This window comes from Ranitomeya imitator, chromosome 5, assembly GCF_032444005.1.
Source record: "Ranitomeya imitator isolate aRanImi1 chromosome 5, aRanImi1.pri, whole genome shotgun sequence".
NCBI lineage: Eukaryota > Metazoa > Chordata > Amphibia > Anura > Dendrobatidae > Ranitomeya > Ranitomeya imitator.
The window spans coordinates 368,919,301-368,940,019 of NC_091286.1; the positions used below are offsets into that span (position 1 = coordinate 368,919,301).

Here is a 20,719-nt window from a genome sequence, read left to right on the forward strand (position 1 = left end):
TTGAGATGCCATGTTGCGTTTGGAGAGCCACTGATGTGCCTAAACATTGAAACCCCCAAGTGACACCATTTTGGAAAGTAGACCCCCTAAGGATCTTATCTAGATGTGTTGTGAGAGCTTTGAACCCCTAAGTGTACAGTTTAAAGTGCAGAGCAGTGAAAATAAAAATTATCTTTTTTCCCACAAAAATTATTTTTAGCCCCCAGTTTTGTATTTTACCAAACGTAACAGGAGAAATTGGACCCCAAAAGTTGTTGTCCAATTTGTCCTGAGTACGCTGATACCCCATATGTGGGGGGATCACCGTTTGGGCGCATGGCAGAGCTCGGAAGGGAAGGAGCGCCATTTGGAAAGCAGACTTAGATGGAATGGTCTGCAGGCGTCACATTGCGTTTGCAGAATCCCTAATGTACCTAAACAGTAGAAACCCCCCACAAGTGACCCCATATTGGAAACTGGAACCCCAAGGAACTTATCTAGATGTGCTGTGAGAACTTTGAACCCCTAAGTGTTTCACTACAGTTTATAACGCAGAGCCGTGAAAATAAAAAATCATTTTTTTCCACAAAAATTATTTTTTAGCCCCCAGTTTTGTATTTTCCCAAGGGTAACAGGAGAAATTGGACCCTAAAAGATGTTGTCCAATTTGTCCTGAGTACGCTGATACTCCATATGTGGGGGGAACTACTGTTTGGGCGCATGGCAGAGCTCGGAACGGAAGGAGCTCTATTTGGAATGCAGACTTAGTTTGGTTGGTCTGCAGGCATCACATTGCATTTGCAGAATCCCTAATGTACCTAAACAGTAGAAACCCCCCACAAGTGACCCCATATTGGAAACTGGAACCCCAAGGAACTTATCTAGATGTGTTGTGAGAACTTTGAACCCCTAAGTGTTTCACTACAGTTTATAACGCAGAGCCGTGAAAATAAAAAAACATTTTTTTCCCACAAAAATGTTTTTTTAGCCCCCCAAATTTTTATTTTCCCAAGGGTAACAAGAGAAATTAGACCCCAAAAGTTGTTGTCCAATTTGACCTGAGTACGCTGATACCCCATATGTTGGAGTAAACCCCTGTTTGGGCGCACGGGAGAGCTCGGAAGGGAAGGAGCACTGTTTTACTTTTTCAATGCAGAATTGGCTGGAATTGAGAGCGGATGCCATGTCGCATTTGGAGAGCCCCTGATGTACCTAAACAGTGGAAACCCCCAAATCTAACTGAAACCCTAACCCTAGCCCCAACCCTAACCTTAACCCTAGCCCCAACCCCTGCCCTTAACCCTAGCCCTAGCCCTAACCCTAGCTCTAACCCTAACCCTAGCCCTAACCGTAGCCCTAACGCTAGCCCTAACCCTTGCACTAACCCTAGCATTAAATCCTACCCCTAACCCTAGCCCTAACCCTAGCCCTAATCCTAACCCTAGCCCTAACCCTAACACTAGCCCTAACCCTAATGGCAAAATGGAAATAAATACTTTTTTAATTTTATTATTTTTCCCAAATTAAGGGGGTTTAATTTACTTTTATAGCATTGCTTTAGTGGATTTTTATGATTGACAGCCGTCACAGGCTAAAAGACGCTTTTTATTGCAAAAAATAGTTTTTGCGTCTCCACATTTTGAGAGCTATAATTTTTCCATATTTTGGTCCACAAGAGTAATGTGAGGTCTTGATTTTTGCGGGACGAGTTGACGTTTTTATTGGTAACATTTTCGGGCATGTGACATTTTTTGATCACTTTTTATTCTGATTTTTGTGAGGCAGAATGACCAAAAAACCAGCTATTCATGAATTTCTTTTGGAGGGGCGTTTATACCGTTCCACGTTTGGTAAAATTGATAAAGCAGTTTATTTTTCGGGTCACTACTATTGTTTTGGCGCTTTTATACGATAAAAACTATTTTATAGAAAAAATAATTATTTTTGCATTGCTTTATTCTGAGGACTATAACTTATTTTTTTGCTGATGATGCTGTCTGGTGGCTCGTTTTTTGCGGGACAAGATGACGTTTTCAGCGGTACCATGGTTATTTATAACCGTCTTTTTGATCGCGTGTTATTCCACTTTTTGTTTGGCGGTATGATAATGAAGCGTTGTTTTTTGCCTGTTATTTTTTTTTTACCGCTTTCACTGAAGGGCTTAAGTAACGGGATAGTTTTATGGGTGGGGTCGTTACGGACGTGGTGATACTAAATATGTGTACTTTTATTGTTTTTTATTATTTAGATAAAGAAATGTATTTATGGGAACAATAATTTTATTTTTTCTTTATTTAGGATTTTTTTTTTTTACACATTTGAAATTTTTTTTTTACTTAATAACATTGCCCCGGGGGGGGGGGGGCGGGGGTTGGCATCAATTTATAGGGTCTGATCGCTGATCTGACACTTTGCCGAGCACTGTGTCAGATCAGCTATCTGACATGCAGGCCTGCAGGCTTACCAGTGCTTGCCCTGAGCAGGAGCTTGTAAGCCACCTCCCTGCAGGACCCAGATGTAGCCCCTTGGCCATTTTGGATCCGGGGCCAGCAGGGAGGAGAAGCTCGGTACAAGGTAAGCATGTCGCCTTGTACCGAGGGTCTCAGGGAAGCACGCAGGGAGCCCCCTCTTTGCGCGATGCTTCCCTGTGCCGCCGGAACACTGTGATCATGATTGATCGCAGTGTTCCGGGGGTTAATATGCCAGGGGCGGTCCGTGACCGCTCCTGGCACATAGTGCCGGAGGTCAGCTGCGATAGTCAGCTGACACCCGGCCTTGTTCAGCCGTGCTCCCCCCATGAGCACGGCCGATCGCATATGATATACTATCCCGTCACTGGGAATTAAGTCCCTGGTCACCTCGATGGGATAGTAGATTATATCGGAATAAAGGGTTAAATGTTGTAAAAAAGGTCACTTTTTCCCCCCATTTTTCTTAAAAAGTGCAAGTTAGAATATTTATGTTTCCTAAAAAAGTTTCTAATAAACAATATAATTTGTCTGCCAAAAAACATCTACATTGACAAAAAAAAACATAAAAGTTATAAAACGGCTTTCCCTTCGAAAAAAAGTGCTAAAAAAAGTTATTAATGCAAATGTGGCTATCAGTACCCTGAAATTTTGCAAACTATACAAATCTGTCAACAGAAAACAAGCCCTTACACCTGCGTCACTTGTGAAAACAAGTTATGTCTCTCTGAATGCAGCAAAAAATGAAAGCTCAAAAAGAAAATTGCTCCGGCAAGGAAGGGGTTAAACAATTTTTATTTTGAAGCATCGCTTAACTTGGTAGGACATTTAATAAAGCATTTTAAAAAATTCAGGTTTTAAAAACTACTTCAAGAAAGTCCAGCCAATATTCAGGTAATTTAGCATTTTCTGAGAATTTGCTGTTGGTGCTTTAAATTGCCCTTTCTAATATTTTGCTGATCCGGTAACTCCTTCTGAGTAATTTCACCACGGTGTAGAATTTTATTTACTCTTGGCTGAAATTCAAGAAATTCTGAAAGCTGTGCAGCTGTGTTTACAGCTCCTGGAATTTATTTCATAGTAAAATAGGTTCATAGGTAAATATTTCCCATTCTCTAGGCATTGTTGGAGCATCTTTGTTTATTACCTTTAGTGATACTGTGGCCATATCTATGATTTACATATAATTGCTAATAAACATTTAAACATTTCCTTTAGTCTTTAAAGAATTTGTATACAATAAAGCATATTTTCTTAAAGAGAACCTGTCACCAGTTTTTTTTTGCCTTAGACTCCCTGCCCATCACCTTTAAAAGTATGTAAATTGGGCTCCTATAACCCTTTACACCCCTATATGTTCCCTAACATACCTCAGAAGAAGTGCTTTATTCATATCCCTCGTTGCAGGCCCAGCCTGCTGAGTGACTGCAGATAGCACTCAGCGCCTCCCTGGTCCCTTCAAATGCCACCTCTTCTATTTGGATGGAAGTGGAGGACGTCTCCTATGTCATTCACGAGATGCGTGAAGTCTCGAGACTGAGCAGTGGAATCAGTGACTTGCACAGATGTACCTCACTCTGCTCTGTTGAAGAGCCAGGGAGCTAGTGATGTACAAATGAAGCCAGCGCCGGCACATTGCATGACTTCAGGCTGTGCCGGTGCGAGACTTAGAGCACTGGATGACGTTGGAGACATCATCCATGGCATCCAATTCCATCCACATAGAAAAGGCAGCGTTTGAATGGATCGGGGCAGCGCTGAGTTCAATCATTGGACTGGACTACACAATTCGCATGCTGCACAGGACATGTATAATGCACTTTTCTTGGAGGTATGTGGAAGCACTTCTGAGATTATAAAGGGGCTGTCCGAACCCTATTTACATGATTTTAAAGGTGATCATCAGGGTTTATAAGGCAAAAACTGGTGACAGGTTCTTTTACAGGAATCCTCTCAGCATGTTTTTATATATGGAAATAGTGGAATGACTGTATAAGTGCTTGTCCCCTAGTGAATGATACATACAGTGGGGCAAAAAAGTATTTAGTCAGTCAGCAATAGTGCAAGTTCCACCACTTAAAAAGATGAGAGGCGTCTGTAATTTACATCATAGGTAGACCTCAACTATGGAAGACAAACTGAGAAAAAAAAATCCAGAAAATCACATTGTCTGTTTTTTTAACATTTTATTTGCATATTATGGTGGAAAATAAGTATTTGGTCAGAAACAAAATTTCATCTCAATACTTTGTAATAAATCCTTTGTTGGCAATGACAGAGGTCAAACGTTTTCTGTAAGTCTTCACAAGGTTGCCACACACTGTTGTTGCTATGTTGGCCCATTCCTCCATGCAGATCTCCTCTAGAGCAGTGATGTTTTTGGCTTTTCGCTTGGCAACACGGACTTTCAACTCCCTCCAAAGGTTTTCTAAAGGGTTGAGATCTGGAGACTGGCTAGGCCACTCCAGGACCTTGAAATGCTTCTTACGAAGCCACTCCTTCGTTGCCCTGGCGGTGTGCTTTGGATCATTGTCATGTTGAAAGACCCAGCCACGTTTCATCTTCAATGCCCTTGCTGATGGAAGGAGGTTTGCACTCAAAATCTCACAATACATGGCCCCATTCATTCTTTCATGTACACGGATCAGTCGTCCTGGTCCCTTTGCAGAGAAACAGCCCAAAAGCATGATGTTTCCACCACCATGCTTTACAGTAGGTATGGTGTTTGATGGATGCAACTCAGTATTCTTTTTCCTCCAAACACGACAAGTTGTGTTTCTACCAAACAGTTCCAGTTTGGTTTCATCAGACCATAGGACATTCTCCCAAAACTCCTCTGGATCATCCAAATGCTCTCTAGCAAACTTCAGACGGACCCGGACATGTACTGGCTTAAGCAGTGGGACACGTCTGGCACTGCAGGATCTGAGTCCATGGTGGCCTAGTGTGTTACTTATGGTAGGCCTTGTTACATTGGTCCCAGCTCTCTGCAGTTCATTCACTAGGTCCCCCCGCGTGGTTCTGGGATTTTTGCTCACCGTTCTTGTGATCATTCTGACCCCACGGGGTGGGATTTTGCGTGGAGCCCCAGATCGAGGGAGATTTTCAGTGGTCTTGTATGTCTTCCATTTTCTAATTATTGCTCCCACTGTTGATTTCTTCACTCTAAGCTGGTTGGCTATTGCAGATTCAGTCTTCCCAGCCTGGTGCAGGGCTACAATTTTGTTTCTGGTGTCCTTTGACAGCTCTTTGGTCTTCACCATAGTGGAGTTTGGAGTTAGACTGTTTGAGGGTGTGCACAGGTGTCTTTTTATACTGATAACAAGTTTAAACAGGTGCCATTACTACAGGTAATGAGTGGAGAAAAGAGGAGACTCTTAAAGAAGAAGTTACAGGTCTGTGAGAGCCAGAAATCTTGATTGTTTGTTTCTGACCAAATACTTATTTTCCACCATAATATGCAAATAAAATGTTAAAAAAACAGACAATGTGATTTTCTGGATTTTTTTTTCTCAGTTTGTCTCCCATAGTTGAGGTCTACCTATGATGTAAATTACAGACGCCTCTCATCTTTTTAAGTGGTGGAACTTGCACTATTGCTGACTGACTAAATACTTTTTTGCCCCACTGTATATTTTGGAGAAATCCTATGTACTAGTTATTAAAAATCTACTGAAGATTGCACACAAAAATTAAGCTGGAGGTGCACTAGGGGTGTCATCACACTTGGGAGGAACAGTCCATTTACATTGACAAGTCCCAGATGCACCTCCACCTTGATTTGAATGTGACTTTTGCTCTAGATATTGCAGACCTGGAACATCGGATCTCTACCAAAAAAGCATTGCTTTACTACATTTTGAGAGACTCCCTTTAACTAGATTTTTCAGATTTTATATTTTCCGACCATGGCAAACAATAGAATTATATATACTGTATTTTTGTTCAGCCTTGTCTCCACTAAAATCAATTAGTTTTGTTTTTCAGCAGCTTTGAACATGTTGCGTTCCCATGCGGTCGGCGGTCACGTCAAAACACTGCATGCGGACGCATCCACATACAACGCATGTCCCTGCATACCCAATGTTAAAGATAGGGATGCAGGATGACACACGATGCATGCGGAATTAGGTGGAGCGTAGGCAGAGCTTGAAGGAGGAAGTACGCAGCCATATGCAGACCAGCCAAACGCCAGTGTGAACCCGGCCTAATGGAGAATTACAGAATTTTCTTATCAAACACTAGTTCGCCCTTCAATGGAAGAAAATAACATTTTTATGGAAGACAGCAGATACAGGTACAGATCTTGTGTTGCTTATATTAGGCATTTTAAAAATTGGAGTATGTAACCCATCATTCAGCACCAAGGGGTACTCTGTAAAGTGCTAAAACCTTAGAAAAGTCCAAAAATATTTCTGTACATTATAATTCTAGTTAATGATAGTCAATAGGTACATGAGGTCAGGAGACTTTACTTTCCTTTTTGCCCTTTTTGCCCATGCATGATGTGTACATAACTTTACCAACTGGCTCAAGAACCTTTGCTCAAGACATTGTTGGAGCTCTTAGTTCCCAATACCCTCCCATACAAGTCACAAGTTAAACAATGCTAAAACTGCAGAAATCATTTAATGTATTTTTTATGCACAGACATAAAGCAAAAATACAAAGTAGAAAATGAAACAAAGTCTTGAATCTGCAAGTTTAAGTTTATTCAATTATATTTTATTACTACTATTGATTAAAGGGCTTGTCCAATTTAAAGAAAAGGATCTTTAAATTTGTGTAGGGAAGAAAGATGGTTTAGATACTGAAATTAGAAAAACAACCAATCCCTTTTTATCTAGAGCACCGGTTTTCCCGTGTAAAATATCAGTCTAAAATGAAACTGTAGGCAAAAAAACTCAGCACCGAAATGACGATGGACAATGAAAATCTTAAAGCAATACGTTAATATTTTATTTTGATCTGACAAAAAAAGTCAAACATTTTGATAAACAACAGGCTTTATCAAGGACATTTGCATTGTAGAAGAGCTGGGTATCAGGTAGATGCGGATGTATGCGGCTCCTCTACAATACAGTGGTCTTTGATGAAGACTGTAGCTAGTAAAATTGTTGGACCCATTCGTGACTGATGGAAAAAAATTCAGTTATTGCATCAAGATCTTCTTCTCCATCGTCATTTTGGTGATGAGGTTTTTGGCTTACTTTACGTCAGGTCTGCAGTCCTTTGTACAAGCATGTAAACTTCAGGAATTGTAGTGCTGATATTTCCTTCACAGCATAAAGTTAAGCTATCATGACCCAGGGTTGATGTGGACATCAAGAGACCAGGTAACCTTTGCTAGAGTACATGAATAAGTTGTATATTTTACTATTTTCTACACATTTAAATACTGTATGACAACCGATACATATGGATGGTGCTACATGTGCCAACTTTACATACCTTACTTGGAAAACAGTAACACTTATCTTCAGGAATTGAATCTGTGTTTTGAACTGAGTGTAACTTGCTAACAGATGAAGACGCAGAAGACTGCAGGTTTCCTTGGTTATCGCACTAAAATGTAACAAAACACATCTCAAATTACTTAAATGAAATGTTAACTAAAAATACTTTACAGTAAAATGAATGCATTTCCTAACATGTAGCATTCAGAGATACTAAAAATAGTATTTCAGTGAAATAGTTCTGGCAGCGTAGAAAGTGGCCCTTGTTACATAAATCTACAGGTTTGTTTTTTTTACGAGGAGACATTCTTTAGAAACCAAGCTGAGAAGATGTGCCCATTCCCTCTTGCTTCTCCTGGCTGGCCCAGTTTAGTTGACAGATCTCTTAAAATACGCAAAGAGGGGGAGACTTGTGACTAAGGGATGGGATAGCTAGAGAGAGATGCCCATTGGAATATTCTCCCTGTATTTAGACTCTTTTCACCTGTTCCTGGCTGCAGTATTTTAGGGTGCATTCACACATTCATCTGAAATGTCCGAGTGCTGTCCAATATTTTAATACAGTCTCACAGCTCTATTCACAAATCTGTGAAAATGATGATTCGAGAATAAGATCCGTGAAACTTAAAGCATGTCTTATTCTGATCTGATGTTGAGGATCAGTATTGAATGTCCTCAGTGGGTCTATGCGATGTCCGGTAACACATGGATTTGGGAATATAATTGCTTGTAATGAGGGAGCCTATATGCATTTTATGCTGCCCTTAGTTCAGACAGCTTTATTTTTCTATAGGTTCCCATCCTGATAAAATCTCTCCAAAAGGAATCAGACGTCTTGTAATTTCCCCTCACCAATGAAGTTTCAGATTAACACATCAATCAAAATTTCCCAGAAGATTGGGATGATTGCTCATAACTAGGGATGAAAAAAATCTATTGAGATTTCAATTTGGCAGCTTTACCAAATTTTTCCACAGTATTCATTTTGCTGTGAGTCAATTTGCCACAAATTGAAAGTGCTGCAAAGCCTCATCTGCCCTGAAAAGATGTGCATAACTCTTTGAGGTCTACTTAGTCACACACAGTTTCTTCATTGTTTTCTAACTTTCTCTACCTATCTTTAACCCCTTCATGACCCAGCCTATTTTGACCTTAATGACCTGGCCGTTTTTTGCAATTCTGACCAGTGTCCCTTTATGAGGTAATAACTCAGGAACGCTTCAACGGATCCTAGCGGTTCTGAGATTGTTTTTTCGTGACATATTGGGCTTCATGTTAGTGGTAAATTTAGGTCAATAAATTCTGCGTTTATTTGTGATAAAAACGGAAATTTGGCGAAAATTTTGAAAATTTCGCAATTTTCACATTTTGAATTTTTATTCTGTTAAACCAGAGAGTTATGTGACACAAAATAGTTAATAAATAACATTTCCCACATGTTTACTTTACACCAGCACAATTTTGGAAACAACATTTTTTTTTGCTAGGAAGTTATAAGAGTTAAAATTTGACCAGCGATTTCTCATTTTTACAACGAAATTTACAAAACCATTTTTTTTAGGGACCACCTCACATTTGAAGTCAGTTTGAGGGGTCTATATGGATGAAAATACCCAAAAGTGACACCATTCTAAAAAATGCACCCCTCAAGGTACTCAAACCCACATTCCAGAAGTTTTTTAACCCTTCAGGTGCTTCACAGCAGCAGAAGCAACATGGAAGGAAAAAATGAACATTTAACTTTTTAGTCACAAAAATTATCTTTTAGCAACATTTTTTTTATTTTCCCAATGGTACAAGGAGAAACTGAACCACGAAAGTTGTTGTCCAATTTGTCCTGAGTACGCTGATACCTCATATGTGGGGGTAAACCAATGTTTGGGCGCACGGCAGGGCTTGGAAGGGAAGGAGCGCCATTTGACTTTTTGAATGAAAAATTGGCTCCACTCTTTAGCGGACACCATGTCACGTTTGGAGAGCCCCCGTGTGCCTAAAAATTGGAGCTCCCCCACACGTGACCCCATTTTGGAAACTAGACGCCCCAAGGAACTTATCTAGATGCATAGTGAGAACTTTGAACCCCCGGGGGCTTCACAAATTGATCCGTAAAAATGAAAAAGTACTTTTTTTTCACAAAAAAATTCTTTTAGCCTCAATTTTTTTCATTTTCACATGGGCAACAGGATAAAATGGATCCTAAAATTTGTTGGGCAATTTCTCATGAGTACACCGATACCTCACATGTGGAGGTAAACCACTGTTTGGGCACATGGTAAGGTTCGGAAGGGAAGGAGCGCCATTTGACTCTTTGAATGAAAAATTATCTCCATCGTTAGCGGACACCATGTCGTGTTTGGAGAGCCCCCGTGTGCCTAAACATTGGAGCTCCCCCACAAATGACCCCATTTTGGAAACTAGACCCCCCAAGGAACTTATCTAGATGCATATTGAGCACTTTAAACCCTCAGGTGCTTCACAAATTGATCTGTAAAAATGAAAAAGTACTTTTTTTTTTCACAAAAAAATTCTTTTCGCCTCAGTTTTTCATTTTCACATGGGCAATAGGATAAAATGAATCCTAAAATTTGTTGGGCAATTTCTCCAGAGTACGCCGATACCTCATATGTGGGGGTAAACCACTGTTTGGGCACACGGCAGGGCTCGGAAGGGAAGGCGCGCCATTTGACTTTTTGAATGGAAAATTAGCTCCAATTGTTAGCGGACACCATGTCGCGTTTAGAGAGCCCCTGTGTGCCTATGCATTGGAGCTCCCCCACAAGTGACCCCATTTTGGAAACTAGACCCCCCAAGGAACTTATCTAGATGCATATTGAGCACTTTAAACCCCCAGGTGCTTCACAGAAGTTTATAATGCAGAGCCATGAAAATAAAAAATAATTTTTCTTTCCTCAAAAATGATTTTTAGCCTGGAATTTCCTATTTTGCCAAGGGTAATAGGAGAAATTGGACCGCAAATGTTGTTGTCCAGTTTGTCCTGAGTACGCTGATACCCCATATGTGGGGGTAAACCACTGTTTGGGCGCACGGCAGGGCTCGGAAGGGAAGGCACGCCAATTGGCTTTTTAAATGGAAAATTAGCTCCAATCATTAGCGGACACCATGTCACGTTTGGAGAGCCCCTGTGTGCCTAAACATTGGAGATCCCCCACATATGACCCCATTTTGGAAACTAGACCCCCAAAGGAACTAATCTAGATGTGTGGTGAGGACTTTGAACTTCCAAGTGCTTCACAGAAGTTTATAACGCAGAGCCATGAAAATAAAATAAAAATTTTATTTTCTCTAAAATGATCTTTTAGCCTGCAATTTATTATTTTCCCAAGGGTAACAGGAGAAATTTGACCCCAAAAGTTGTTGTACAGTTTCTCCTGAGTACGCTGATACCCCATATGTGGGGGTAAACCACAGTTTGGGCACATGTCGGGGCTCGAAAGTCAAGTAGTGACATTTTGAAATGCAGACTTTGATGGAATGCTCTGCGGGCGTTACGTTGCGTTTGCAGAGCCCCTGATGTGGCTAAACAGTAGAAACCCCCCACAAGTGACCCCATTTTAGAAACTAGACCCCGAAAGGAACTTATCTAGATGTGAGGTGAGCACTTTGAACCCCCAAGTGCTTCACAGAAGTTTATAACACAGAGCAGTGAAAATAATAAATACGTTTTCTTTCCTCAAAAATAATTTTTTAGCCCAGAATTTTTTATTTTCCCAAGGGTTACAGGAGAAATTGGACCCCAAAAGTTGTTGTCCAGTTTCTCCTGAGTACGCTGATACCCCATATGTGGGGGTAAACCACTGTTTGGGCACACGTCGGGGCTCAGAAGGGAAGTAGTGACTTTTGAAATGCAGACTTTGATGGAATGGTCTGCGGGCGTCACGTTGCGTTTGCAGAGCCCCTGGTGTGCCTAAACAGTAGAAACCCCCCACAAGTGACCCCATTTTGGAAACTAGACCCCCCAAGGAACTTATCTAGATATGTGGTGAGCACTTTGAACCCCCAAGTGCTTCACAGACGTTTACAACGCAGAGCCGTGAAAATAAAAAATCATTTTTCTTTCCTCAAAAATGATGTTTTAGCAAGCAATTTTTTATTTTCTCAAGGGTAACAGGAGAAATTGGACCCCAGTAATTGTTGCCCAGTTTGTCCTGAGTACGCTGATACCCCATATGTGGGGGTAAACCACTGTTTGGGCACATGTCGGGGCTCGGAAGTCAAGTAGTGACGTTTTGAAATGCAGACTTTGATGGAATGGTCTGCGGGCGTCACGTTGCGTTTGCAGAGCCCCTGGTGTGCCTAAACAGTAGAAACCCCCCACAAGTGACCCCATTTTGGAAACTAGACCCCCCAAGGAACTTATCTAGATATGTGGTGAGCACTTTGAACCCCCAAGTGCTTCACAGACGTTTACAACGCAGAGCCGTGAAAATAAAAAATCATTTTACTTTCCTCAAAAATGATGTTTTAGCAAGCAATTTTTTATTTTCTCAAGGGTAACAGGAGAAATTGGACCCCAGTAATTGTTGCCCAGTTTGTCCTGAGTACACTGATACCCCATATGTGGGGGTAAACCACTGTTTGGGCACACGTCGGGGCTCGGAAGGGAAGGAGCACCATTTGACTTTTTGAATAAAAGATTGGCTGGAATCAATGGTGGCGCCATGTTGCGTTTGGAGACCCCCTGATGTGCCTAAACAGTGGAAACCCCTCAATTCTTACGCCAACACACCCCTAACCCTTATCCCAACTGTAGCCGTAACCCTAACCACAACCCTAACCGCAACACACCCCTAACCACAACCCTAACCCCAACACACCCCTAACCCTAACCACAACCCTAATTCCAACCCAACCCTAACCCTAAGGCTATGTACCCACGTTGCGGATTCGTGTGAGATTTTTCCGCACCATTTTTGAAAAATCCGCGGGTAAAAGGCACTGCGTTTTACCTGCGGATTTCACCTGCGGATTCCTATTGAGGAATAGGTGTAAAACGCTGCGGAATCCGCACAAAGAATTGACATGCTGCGGAAAATACAACGCAGCGTTTCCGTGCGGTATTTTCCGCACCATGGGCACAGCGGATTTGGTTTTCCATAGGTTTACATGGTACTGTAAGCCTGATGGAACACTGCTGCGGATCCGCAGCGGCCAATCCGCTGCGGATCCGCAGCCAAATCCGCACCGTGTGCACATAGCCTAATTCTAAAGGTATGTGCACACGCTTTGGAAAACGCTGCGGATCCGCAGCAGTTTCCCATGAGTTTACATTTCAATGTAAACCTATGGGAAACAAAAATCGCTGTACACATGCTGCGGAAAAACTGCACGGAAACGCAGCGGTTTACATTCCGCAGCATGTCACTTCTTTCTGCGGATTCCACAGCGGTTTTACAACTGCTCCAATAGAAAATCGCAGTTGTAAAACCGCAGTGAAATGCGCAGAAAAACCGCGGTAAATCTGCCATAAATCCGCAGCGGTTTAGCACTGCGGATTTATCAAATCCGCTGCAGAAAAATCCGCAGAGGACCAGAATACGTGTGCACATACCGAAACCCTAACCCTAACCCTACCCCTACCCCTACCCCTACCCCTACCCCTAACCCTACCCCTAACCCTACCCCTACCCCTACCCCTAACCCTACCCCTAACCCTACCCCTAACCCTACCCCTAACCCTACCCCTAACCCTAACCCTACCCCTAACCCTAACCCTAACCCTAGTTCTAACTCCAACCTTAGTGAAAAAAAAAAAAAATTCTTTATTTTATTATTGTCCCTATCTATGGGGGACAAATGGGGGGGGTCATTTACTGTTTTTTTATTTTGACCACTGTGATAGATTATATCACAGTGATCAAAATTCACATTGGAACGAATCTGCCGGCCGGCAGATTCGGCGGGCGCACTGCGCATGCGCCCGCCATTTTGGAACATGGCGGCGCTCGGGGAAGAAGACTGACGGACCCCGCCAGGATCGGTAAGTATAAGGGGGGGAGATCAGGGCACAGGGGGGGGAGATCAGGGCACGGGGGGGGCGTCGGAGCACGGGGGGGGAGGGATCGGAGCATGGGGGAGAGTGATCGGTGTGCGGGCGGGTGGATCGGTGTGCAGGGGGGGGGGATCGGTGTGCAGGGGGGGTGGTTCGGAGCACGGGGGGGGATCGGAGTGCGGGGGGGTTTGATTGGAGCACGGGGGGGTGTGATTGGAGCACGGGGGAGCGGACAGGAGGACGGGGGAGCGGAGCACAGGACGGAGGGGAGCGGGCCACAGATCGGGGGGCTGGGGGGGCGATCGGAGGGGTGGGGTGGGTGCACATTAGTATTTCCAGCCATGGCCGATGATATTGCAGCATCGGCCATGGCTGGATTGTAATATTTCACCATTTTTTTAGGTGAAATATTACAAATCGCTCTGATTGGCAGTTTCACTTTCAACAGCCAATCAGAGCGATCGTAGCCACGAGGGGGTGAAGCCACCCCCCCTGGGCTAAACTACCACTCCCCCTGTCCCTGCAGATCGGGTGAAATGGGAGTTAACCCTTTCACCCGATCTGCAGGGACGCGATCTTTCTGTGACACAGCATATGCGTCACAGGTCGGATTGGCACCGACTTTCATGACGCATACGCTGTGTCACAGGTCGGGAAGGGGTTAAAGCTAAAATGTGAGCTGTGATGTCCTTTCACTTTCCAGACTCATCACAAAATGGCTGCTGCATTCCCTGCTACTACTGTTACACGGACTTTATGGTTCCTCCTGAATGGTTCTTCTACACAATGCTATGTGATAACTGCAAAGCGTTATAGGAAAGCCAACCCTGCCGCTATCTAGGTCACGTGAGATTTCTCTGGCTGATGCCCTCTTTTACAATTTGTAAAATGATGGCGGACATTTTAGGCGATTCACTCAAAGCAAAGCAAATAGCATTTTGCAAACATTTGCCAAGTTCAGATAATTGCTAAGAATTTGACACAAATTTGATTCAGATTCAATCAATTTACTCATCAGCTCTACTTGTGGCCATTCTAATCTGTTTTCACTATTTTACCACATCCCTTTTCGCATGCTACAATCATTATCTTGGGAGCAGAGCATGATTTAATACAGCTAACGTTCAGATCACAGATGTAGCAAGTATCTATTTTTGTAGCTTAACTGCCTATTAACTTTATAATAAAGCAGCCATGCCCTAGCACGCAATGATTGGACACGCTATACAAAAAAAGGCTGTTGACCTCTGCTGTAGGCTGTCATAAAAAGCCTATCACATGTTAATAAATCTGTGGAATCTTAATGTTTGCTATTGTTGCCACCAGCCACCATATTCCAATTATTTAATGAAATAACTATTTATAATCAGTTACCTAATAACTATGAAGTAGCACAAAAATATACATTTGGAATGTTATGAAATATTACTGAAGGAAGAGACAATAGAGCAAAGCATAAAACTTACAAAAGGAAAATCATATATACTCAACAGCCAACGATGAAATCAGGTCTGTCATGATCAGAGTGAACTTACACCTTCAACATTACAGAAGATTCCTAAGAAGATTTTCTGACAATGAAATAATATCTGACTTTTATCATCTTGGTTCTTATAAATGGCAAAATACAAAGCAGTGAGCTAATATCTCGACATTCTGTAGCTTACTGAGACCTGTTACTGAGCATTTCAGTCCTTAGGGTCACTGTATGAAAACAAAGCAGTAGTCATCAGAAGCCCCATGCTGATTTCTAAGACAGGATCTGTGTAGTCATCATGCGGGAGCTCTGCCCCCTTCCTCTTTGCCCTTTATTCTACTGTTATTGATATGATTACAGTCAGGTAACAGTCCCTCCCGGGATAACTGGCTTTGTGTCTTACAAATATTTCTTCATACAACTTAGCAGTATGCTTATTATATGATGGCAACATTTCAGTATAGGAAACGAAAAGAAAAATGATACGAAATATGGTTTTATACACAGAAGATAAAAAAAATCTGATCCTTAGAAGGTCTTAAAATTAGGTAAAAAAAACCTCAGATGGACAACAGCAAATGACAAATCACAATGTGTCATCATTTATCAAACTAAGCCAAAATGCCAAAGCAAAGTGTGAAAAATTACAAAGTACACTGCACGAATCAATAGCTTGTAGAACCACTGTTGGCAGCAATAGCTAGAAGTTATCATTTTCTAAATGACTTTATCAGTCTCTCAGATGATTCTGGAGGATTTTCACTCTTCTTCACAGTGTCGCTTAAGTTCACTGAGCTTTGTGCGTGCTTGTTTATGAACAGCTCTCTCAAACTAAACGGCTAGGAAAAGATGCATAGAAAAAAATCAGAGACTTAAAGCCTACAAAAAAACACGTGATTCACTATATTATGGAATATTAGCAACAAAAATGGATAAATAAAAAGTTTGCTTAAGACCTTAAAATATAAACATGAATGAAATTTTGCCGCTTAGGCTACTAGCAGTATTTGGTCAGTATTTTACATCAGTATTTGTAAGCCAAAACCAGGAGTGGAACAATTAGAGGAAAATTATAATAGAAACATATGCACCACTTCTGCATTTATCACCCACTCCTGGTTTTGGCTTACAAATACTGAGGTAAAATACTGACCAAATACTGCTAGTGTGACGGCAGCCTTAGAGTGCGGTGGGTAATTGTAGTATTATATTCTGATAGCAATGTACACCTGTAAGGATGGGGCAATTTTACTGTGCACTAGGTAAGTACAGCTCTTATTGATCCAAAGACACAGTCAATAATCAGTGGATGCTGAAAAGTGGCAGGCTTTCCAAGTGAAAAAACGCACTTTGGTTAAACAAAGATAAAAGTCTTACTGAGTGTCAGAGATTGATTCCTCATCATCCAAGGAAAGATAGAAGTTTTGTTTGTGTTTTCATTGCTCCTGTGCGCGTATCCAGGCAATGCAGCATGAAGCTGAAAACCTTGCTTGATAAAGATGAAACCAGGGTACTCTGGACGGTAGCATTCCTGGTAACCATGAGGCTGAAGGAATCAGCGGCATCTGATGTCAGTTAGGTTATCCTGCAGTGTTCAGAAAAAAACCTACGCGTTTCCTTAAAATCACCTTTTATCAGGATATATTTGCTAAGGATCGCAGGAGAAAGTTTAAAGCTGGAGACTCCACCCCCCCGCCCCCCCACTAATTGCGTCAATAACAAAAAGAGGGAGGCACAGGGGGATTTCTTATTAAAAGAGAGTAGTATTAATTGGAGGAGATATGGGGATAAATCCATACATATATATATATATATATATATATATATATATATGTTTAATTATAGTTTATGTGTGTGCATCTTTATTTATAAAAATATAAATCTATATATATAATTGTCTAAGGGTTTTTCCATCTGTCTGTCTTTCTGTCTGTCTGTCTGTCCTTGAAATCCCGCGTCTCTGAATGGTCGAGGCCGCCAGGCCTCGACCAATCAGAGACCGGCACAGCATCGACGTAGAAATCCCGCGTCTCTGATTGGCACAACGGGCACAGCGACGATGATGTCATAAAGGACGTAGACATCCCGCGTCTCTGATTGGTCGAGGCCGACAGGCCTCGACCAATCAGCAACGGGCACAGTATCAACGTAGATGCCATAATGGTTGCCATGGCGACGATGATGCCATAAAGGACGTAGAAATCCCACGTTTCTGATTCAGCGACGGGCACAGTATCGACGTAGATGTCATAATGGTTGCCATGGCGACAATGATGTCATAAAGGTTGCCTCGACCAATCAGCGACGGGCACAATCTGCCGCGAATTCTGGAATCATCATTGTCCATATACTACGGGGACATGCATATTCTAGAATACCCGATGCGTTAGAATCGGGCCACAATCTAGTATATATATATAAATATATATATATATGTATATATATATATATATATATATATATATATACATACATATATATACACAGTACAGAGCAAAAGTTTTGACACACCTTCTCATTTAAAGATTTTTCTGTATTTTCATGACAATGAAAATTGTACATTCAAACTGAATTAACACATGTGGGATTATATACTTAACAAAAAAGTGTGAAACAACTGAAATTATGTCTTATATTCTAGGCTCCTCAAAGTAGCCACCTTTTGCTTTGATGACTGCTTGGCACACTCTTGGCATTCTCTTGATGAGCTTCAAGAGGTAGTCACAAGAAATGGTCTTCCAACAATCTTGAAGGAGTTCCCAGAGATGCTTAGCACTTGTTGGCCCTTTTGCCTTCACTCTGCGGTCCAGCTCACCCCAAACCATCTCCATTGGGTTCAGGTCTGGTGACAATGGAGGCCAGGTCATCTGGCGTAGCACCCCATCACTCTCCTTCTTGGTCAAATAGCCCTTACACAGCCTGGAGGTGTGTTTGGGGTCATTTTCCTATTGAAAAATAAATGATGGTCCAACTAAACTCAAACCAGATGGAATAGCATGCCACTGCAAGATGCTGTGGTAGCCAAGCTGGATCAGTATGCCTTCAATTTTGAATAAATCCCCAACAGTGTCACCAGCAAAGCACCCGCACACCATCATACCTGCTCCTCCATGCTTCATGGTGGGAACCAGGCATGTAGAGTCCATCCGTTCACCTTTTCTGCGTCGCACAAAGACACGGTGGTTGGAACCAAAGATCTCAAATTTGGACTCATCAGGCCAAAGCACAGATTTCCACTGGTCTAATGTCCTTTCCTTGTGTTCTTTAGCCCAAACAAGTCTCTTCTTCTTGTTTTCTGTCCTTAGCAGTGGTTTCCTAGCAGCTATAGCAGCTATTTTACCATGAAGGCCTGCTGCACAAAGTCTCCTCTTAACAGTTGTTGTAGAGACGTGTCTGCTGCTAGAACTCTGTGTGGCATTGCCTTGGTCTCTAATCTGAGCTGCTGTTAAACTGCGATTTCTGAGGCTGGTGACTTCGATAAACTTATCCTCAGAAGCAGAGGTGACTCTTGGTCTTCCTTTCCTGAGGCAATCCTCATGTGAACCAGTTTCTTTGTAGCGCTTGATGGTTTTTGCCACTGCACTTGGGGACACTTTCAAAGTTTGCCCAATTTTTCGGACTGACTGACCTTCATTTCTTAAAGTAATGATGGCCACTGATTTTTCTTTACTTAGCTGCTTTTTTCTTGCCATAATACAAATTCTAACAGTCTGTTCAGTAGGACTATCAGCTGGGTATCCACTAGACTTCTGCACAACACAACTGATGGTCCCAACCCCATTTATAAGGCAAGAAATCCCACTTATTAAACCTGACAGGGCACACCTGCGAATTGAAAACCATTCCCAGTGACTACCTCTTGAGGCTCATCGAGAGAATGCCAAGAGTGTGCAAAGCAGTCATCAAAGTAAAAAGTGGCTACTTTGAAGAACCTAGAATATAAGACATAATTTCAGTTGTTTCACACTTTTTTGTTAAGTATATAATTCCACATGTATTAATTCATAGTTGTGATGCCTTCAGTGTGAATGTACAATTTTCATAGTCATGAAAATACAGAAAAAAAATGAGAAGGTGTGTCCAAACTTTTGATCTGTACTGTATATATTGTGAGGCAGTGACTCGTGTCACAGGTAGTGGTCCCTGTGTGTTCTGCCCAGGTTGTGCATGGAGACGGATGAAGTCCAGTAGTGTGCATGGCAGTCAAGGATTTCCAGTCAGGGTTTTCCATGTAGCTGAAAGCCACATGTTTGTTTGTTAAAAATCCTGCAGTAAGGGGTATGGGTGTGTCAGGTGGCAGGTACAAAGTCAGTGTCAGTCTGATGTGTGCTGGTGTGCAGAGCAGAGGCCTGCAGAGTGCTGGCTGTGTGTGAAGCAAATCAGGCCAGCAGAGCCAGCAGCTATGGCAGCTGAATAGCCTGGCACCCGCAGCGCACACAGCAATGCAAGTCGTCCATGGTAACTGATCTCAGATTTGGACAGTCTTGTGCCTGGATGTGCCGGAGGTGCATGTCCTGTGCCCAAAACAGGACTGGCATGTGTAAAGATTGCAAACATGTGGATATGGTGCCTGGCTGCTATCCGGAGGATATCCTGGGCTGTGTATGGCTGTGTGAATAAAGAGTCTGTGATACAGCGGTGCAGAACACCCACTGGAACTAGTCAGATTGAGGACTGGTGTGTGTAGTGTCTGCAATATGTGAAGCTGTGTTTGGAGACTGTATTATGGCATGCGGTCGCCCCATGGATACTGGACAAGGGGAGGTCCGGCGTGTTTAGGGACTGCAATCTAAAAGCCATATGATGTGTAGCGCTATGAAACGGGCACTGAGACGAGATGCAATTGTGTGTATTGAACTTTGATGACGTGTACTATAAAATGCTATGCACCTTTTTTTGTGAAGTAACACATTGAAGAGACTTTTCTGTTTGAACTTTGTGGATCACTGCCTCTTCACTGCATACAATGCTACTGCAGCCTTACTATATATACGGTATATATATATATGTATATATATATATATATATATATATATATATATATATATATATATATATATATATATATATATATATATATATATATATATTTATATACAGCTCTGGCTAAAATTAACAGACCACCACATCAAAACCCTGTCATGGGCAGCCCAATCTCTAGACCTGAACCCCATTGAAATGCTCTGGAATGTAATCAAGAGGATGATGGATAGTCACAAGCCATCAAACAAAGAAGAACTGCTTACATTTTTGTGCTGGAAGCAGTGTGAAAGACTAGTAGAAAGCATGCCTAGACGCATGAAAGCTGTGATTAAAAATCATGGTTATT

General features: G+C 42.0%; 1 protein-coding gene across 1 annotated transcript in view; it reads right to left on the bottom strand.

Moving 5' to 3' along the window:
• The window catches only part of COL19A1 (collagen type XIX alpha 1 chain), a 1,728,692-nt gene that overhangs the window by 1,366,868 nt on the left and 341,105 nt on the right, over positions 1-20,719 (bottom strand). Inside the window, exon 8 of the mRNA XM_069726653.1 lies at positions 7,899-8,012. Within this exon, the coding sequence (XP_069582754.1) occupies positions 7,899-8,012 (114 nt within the window). The remainder of the gene's footprint in view (positions 1-7,898; positions 8,013-20,719) is intronic.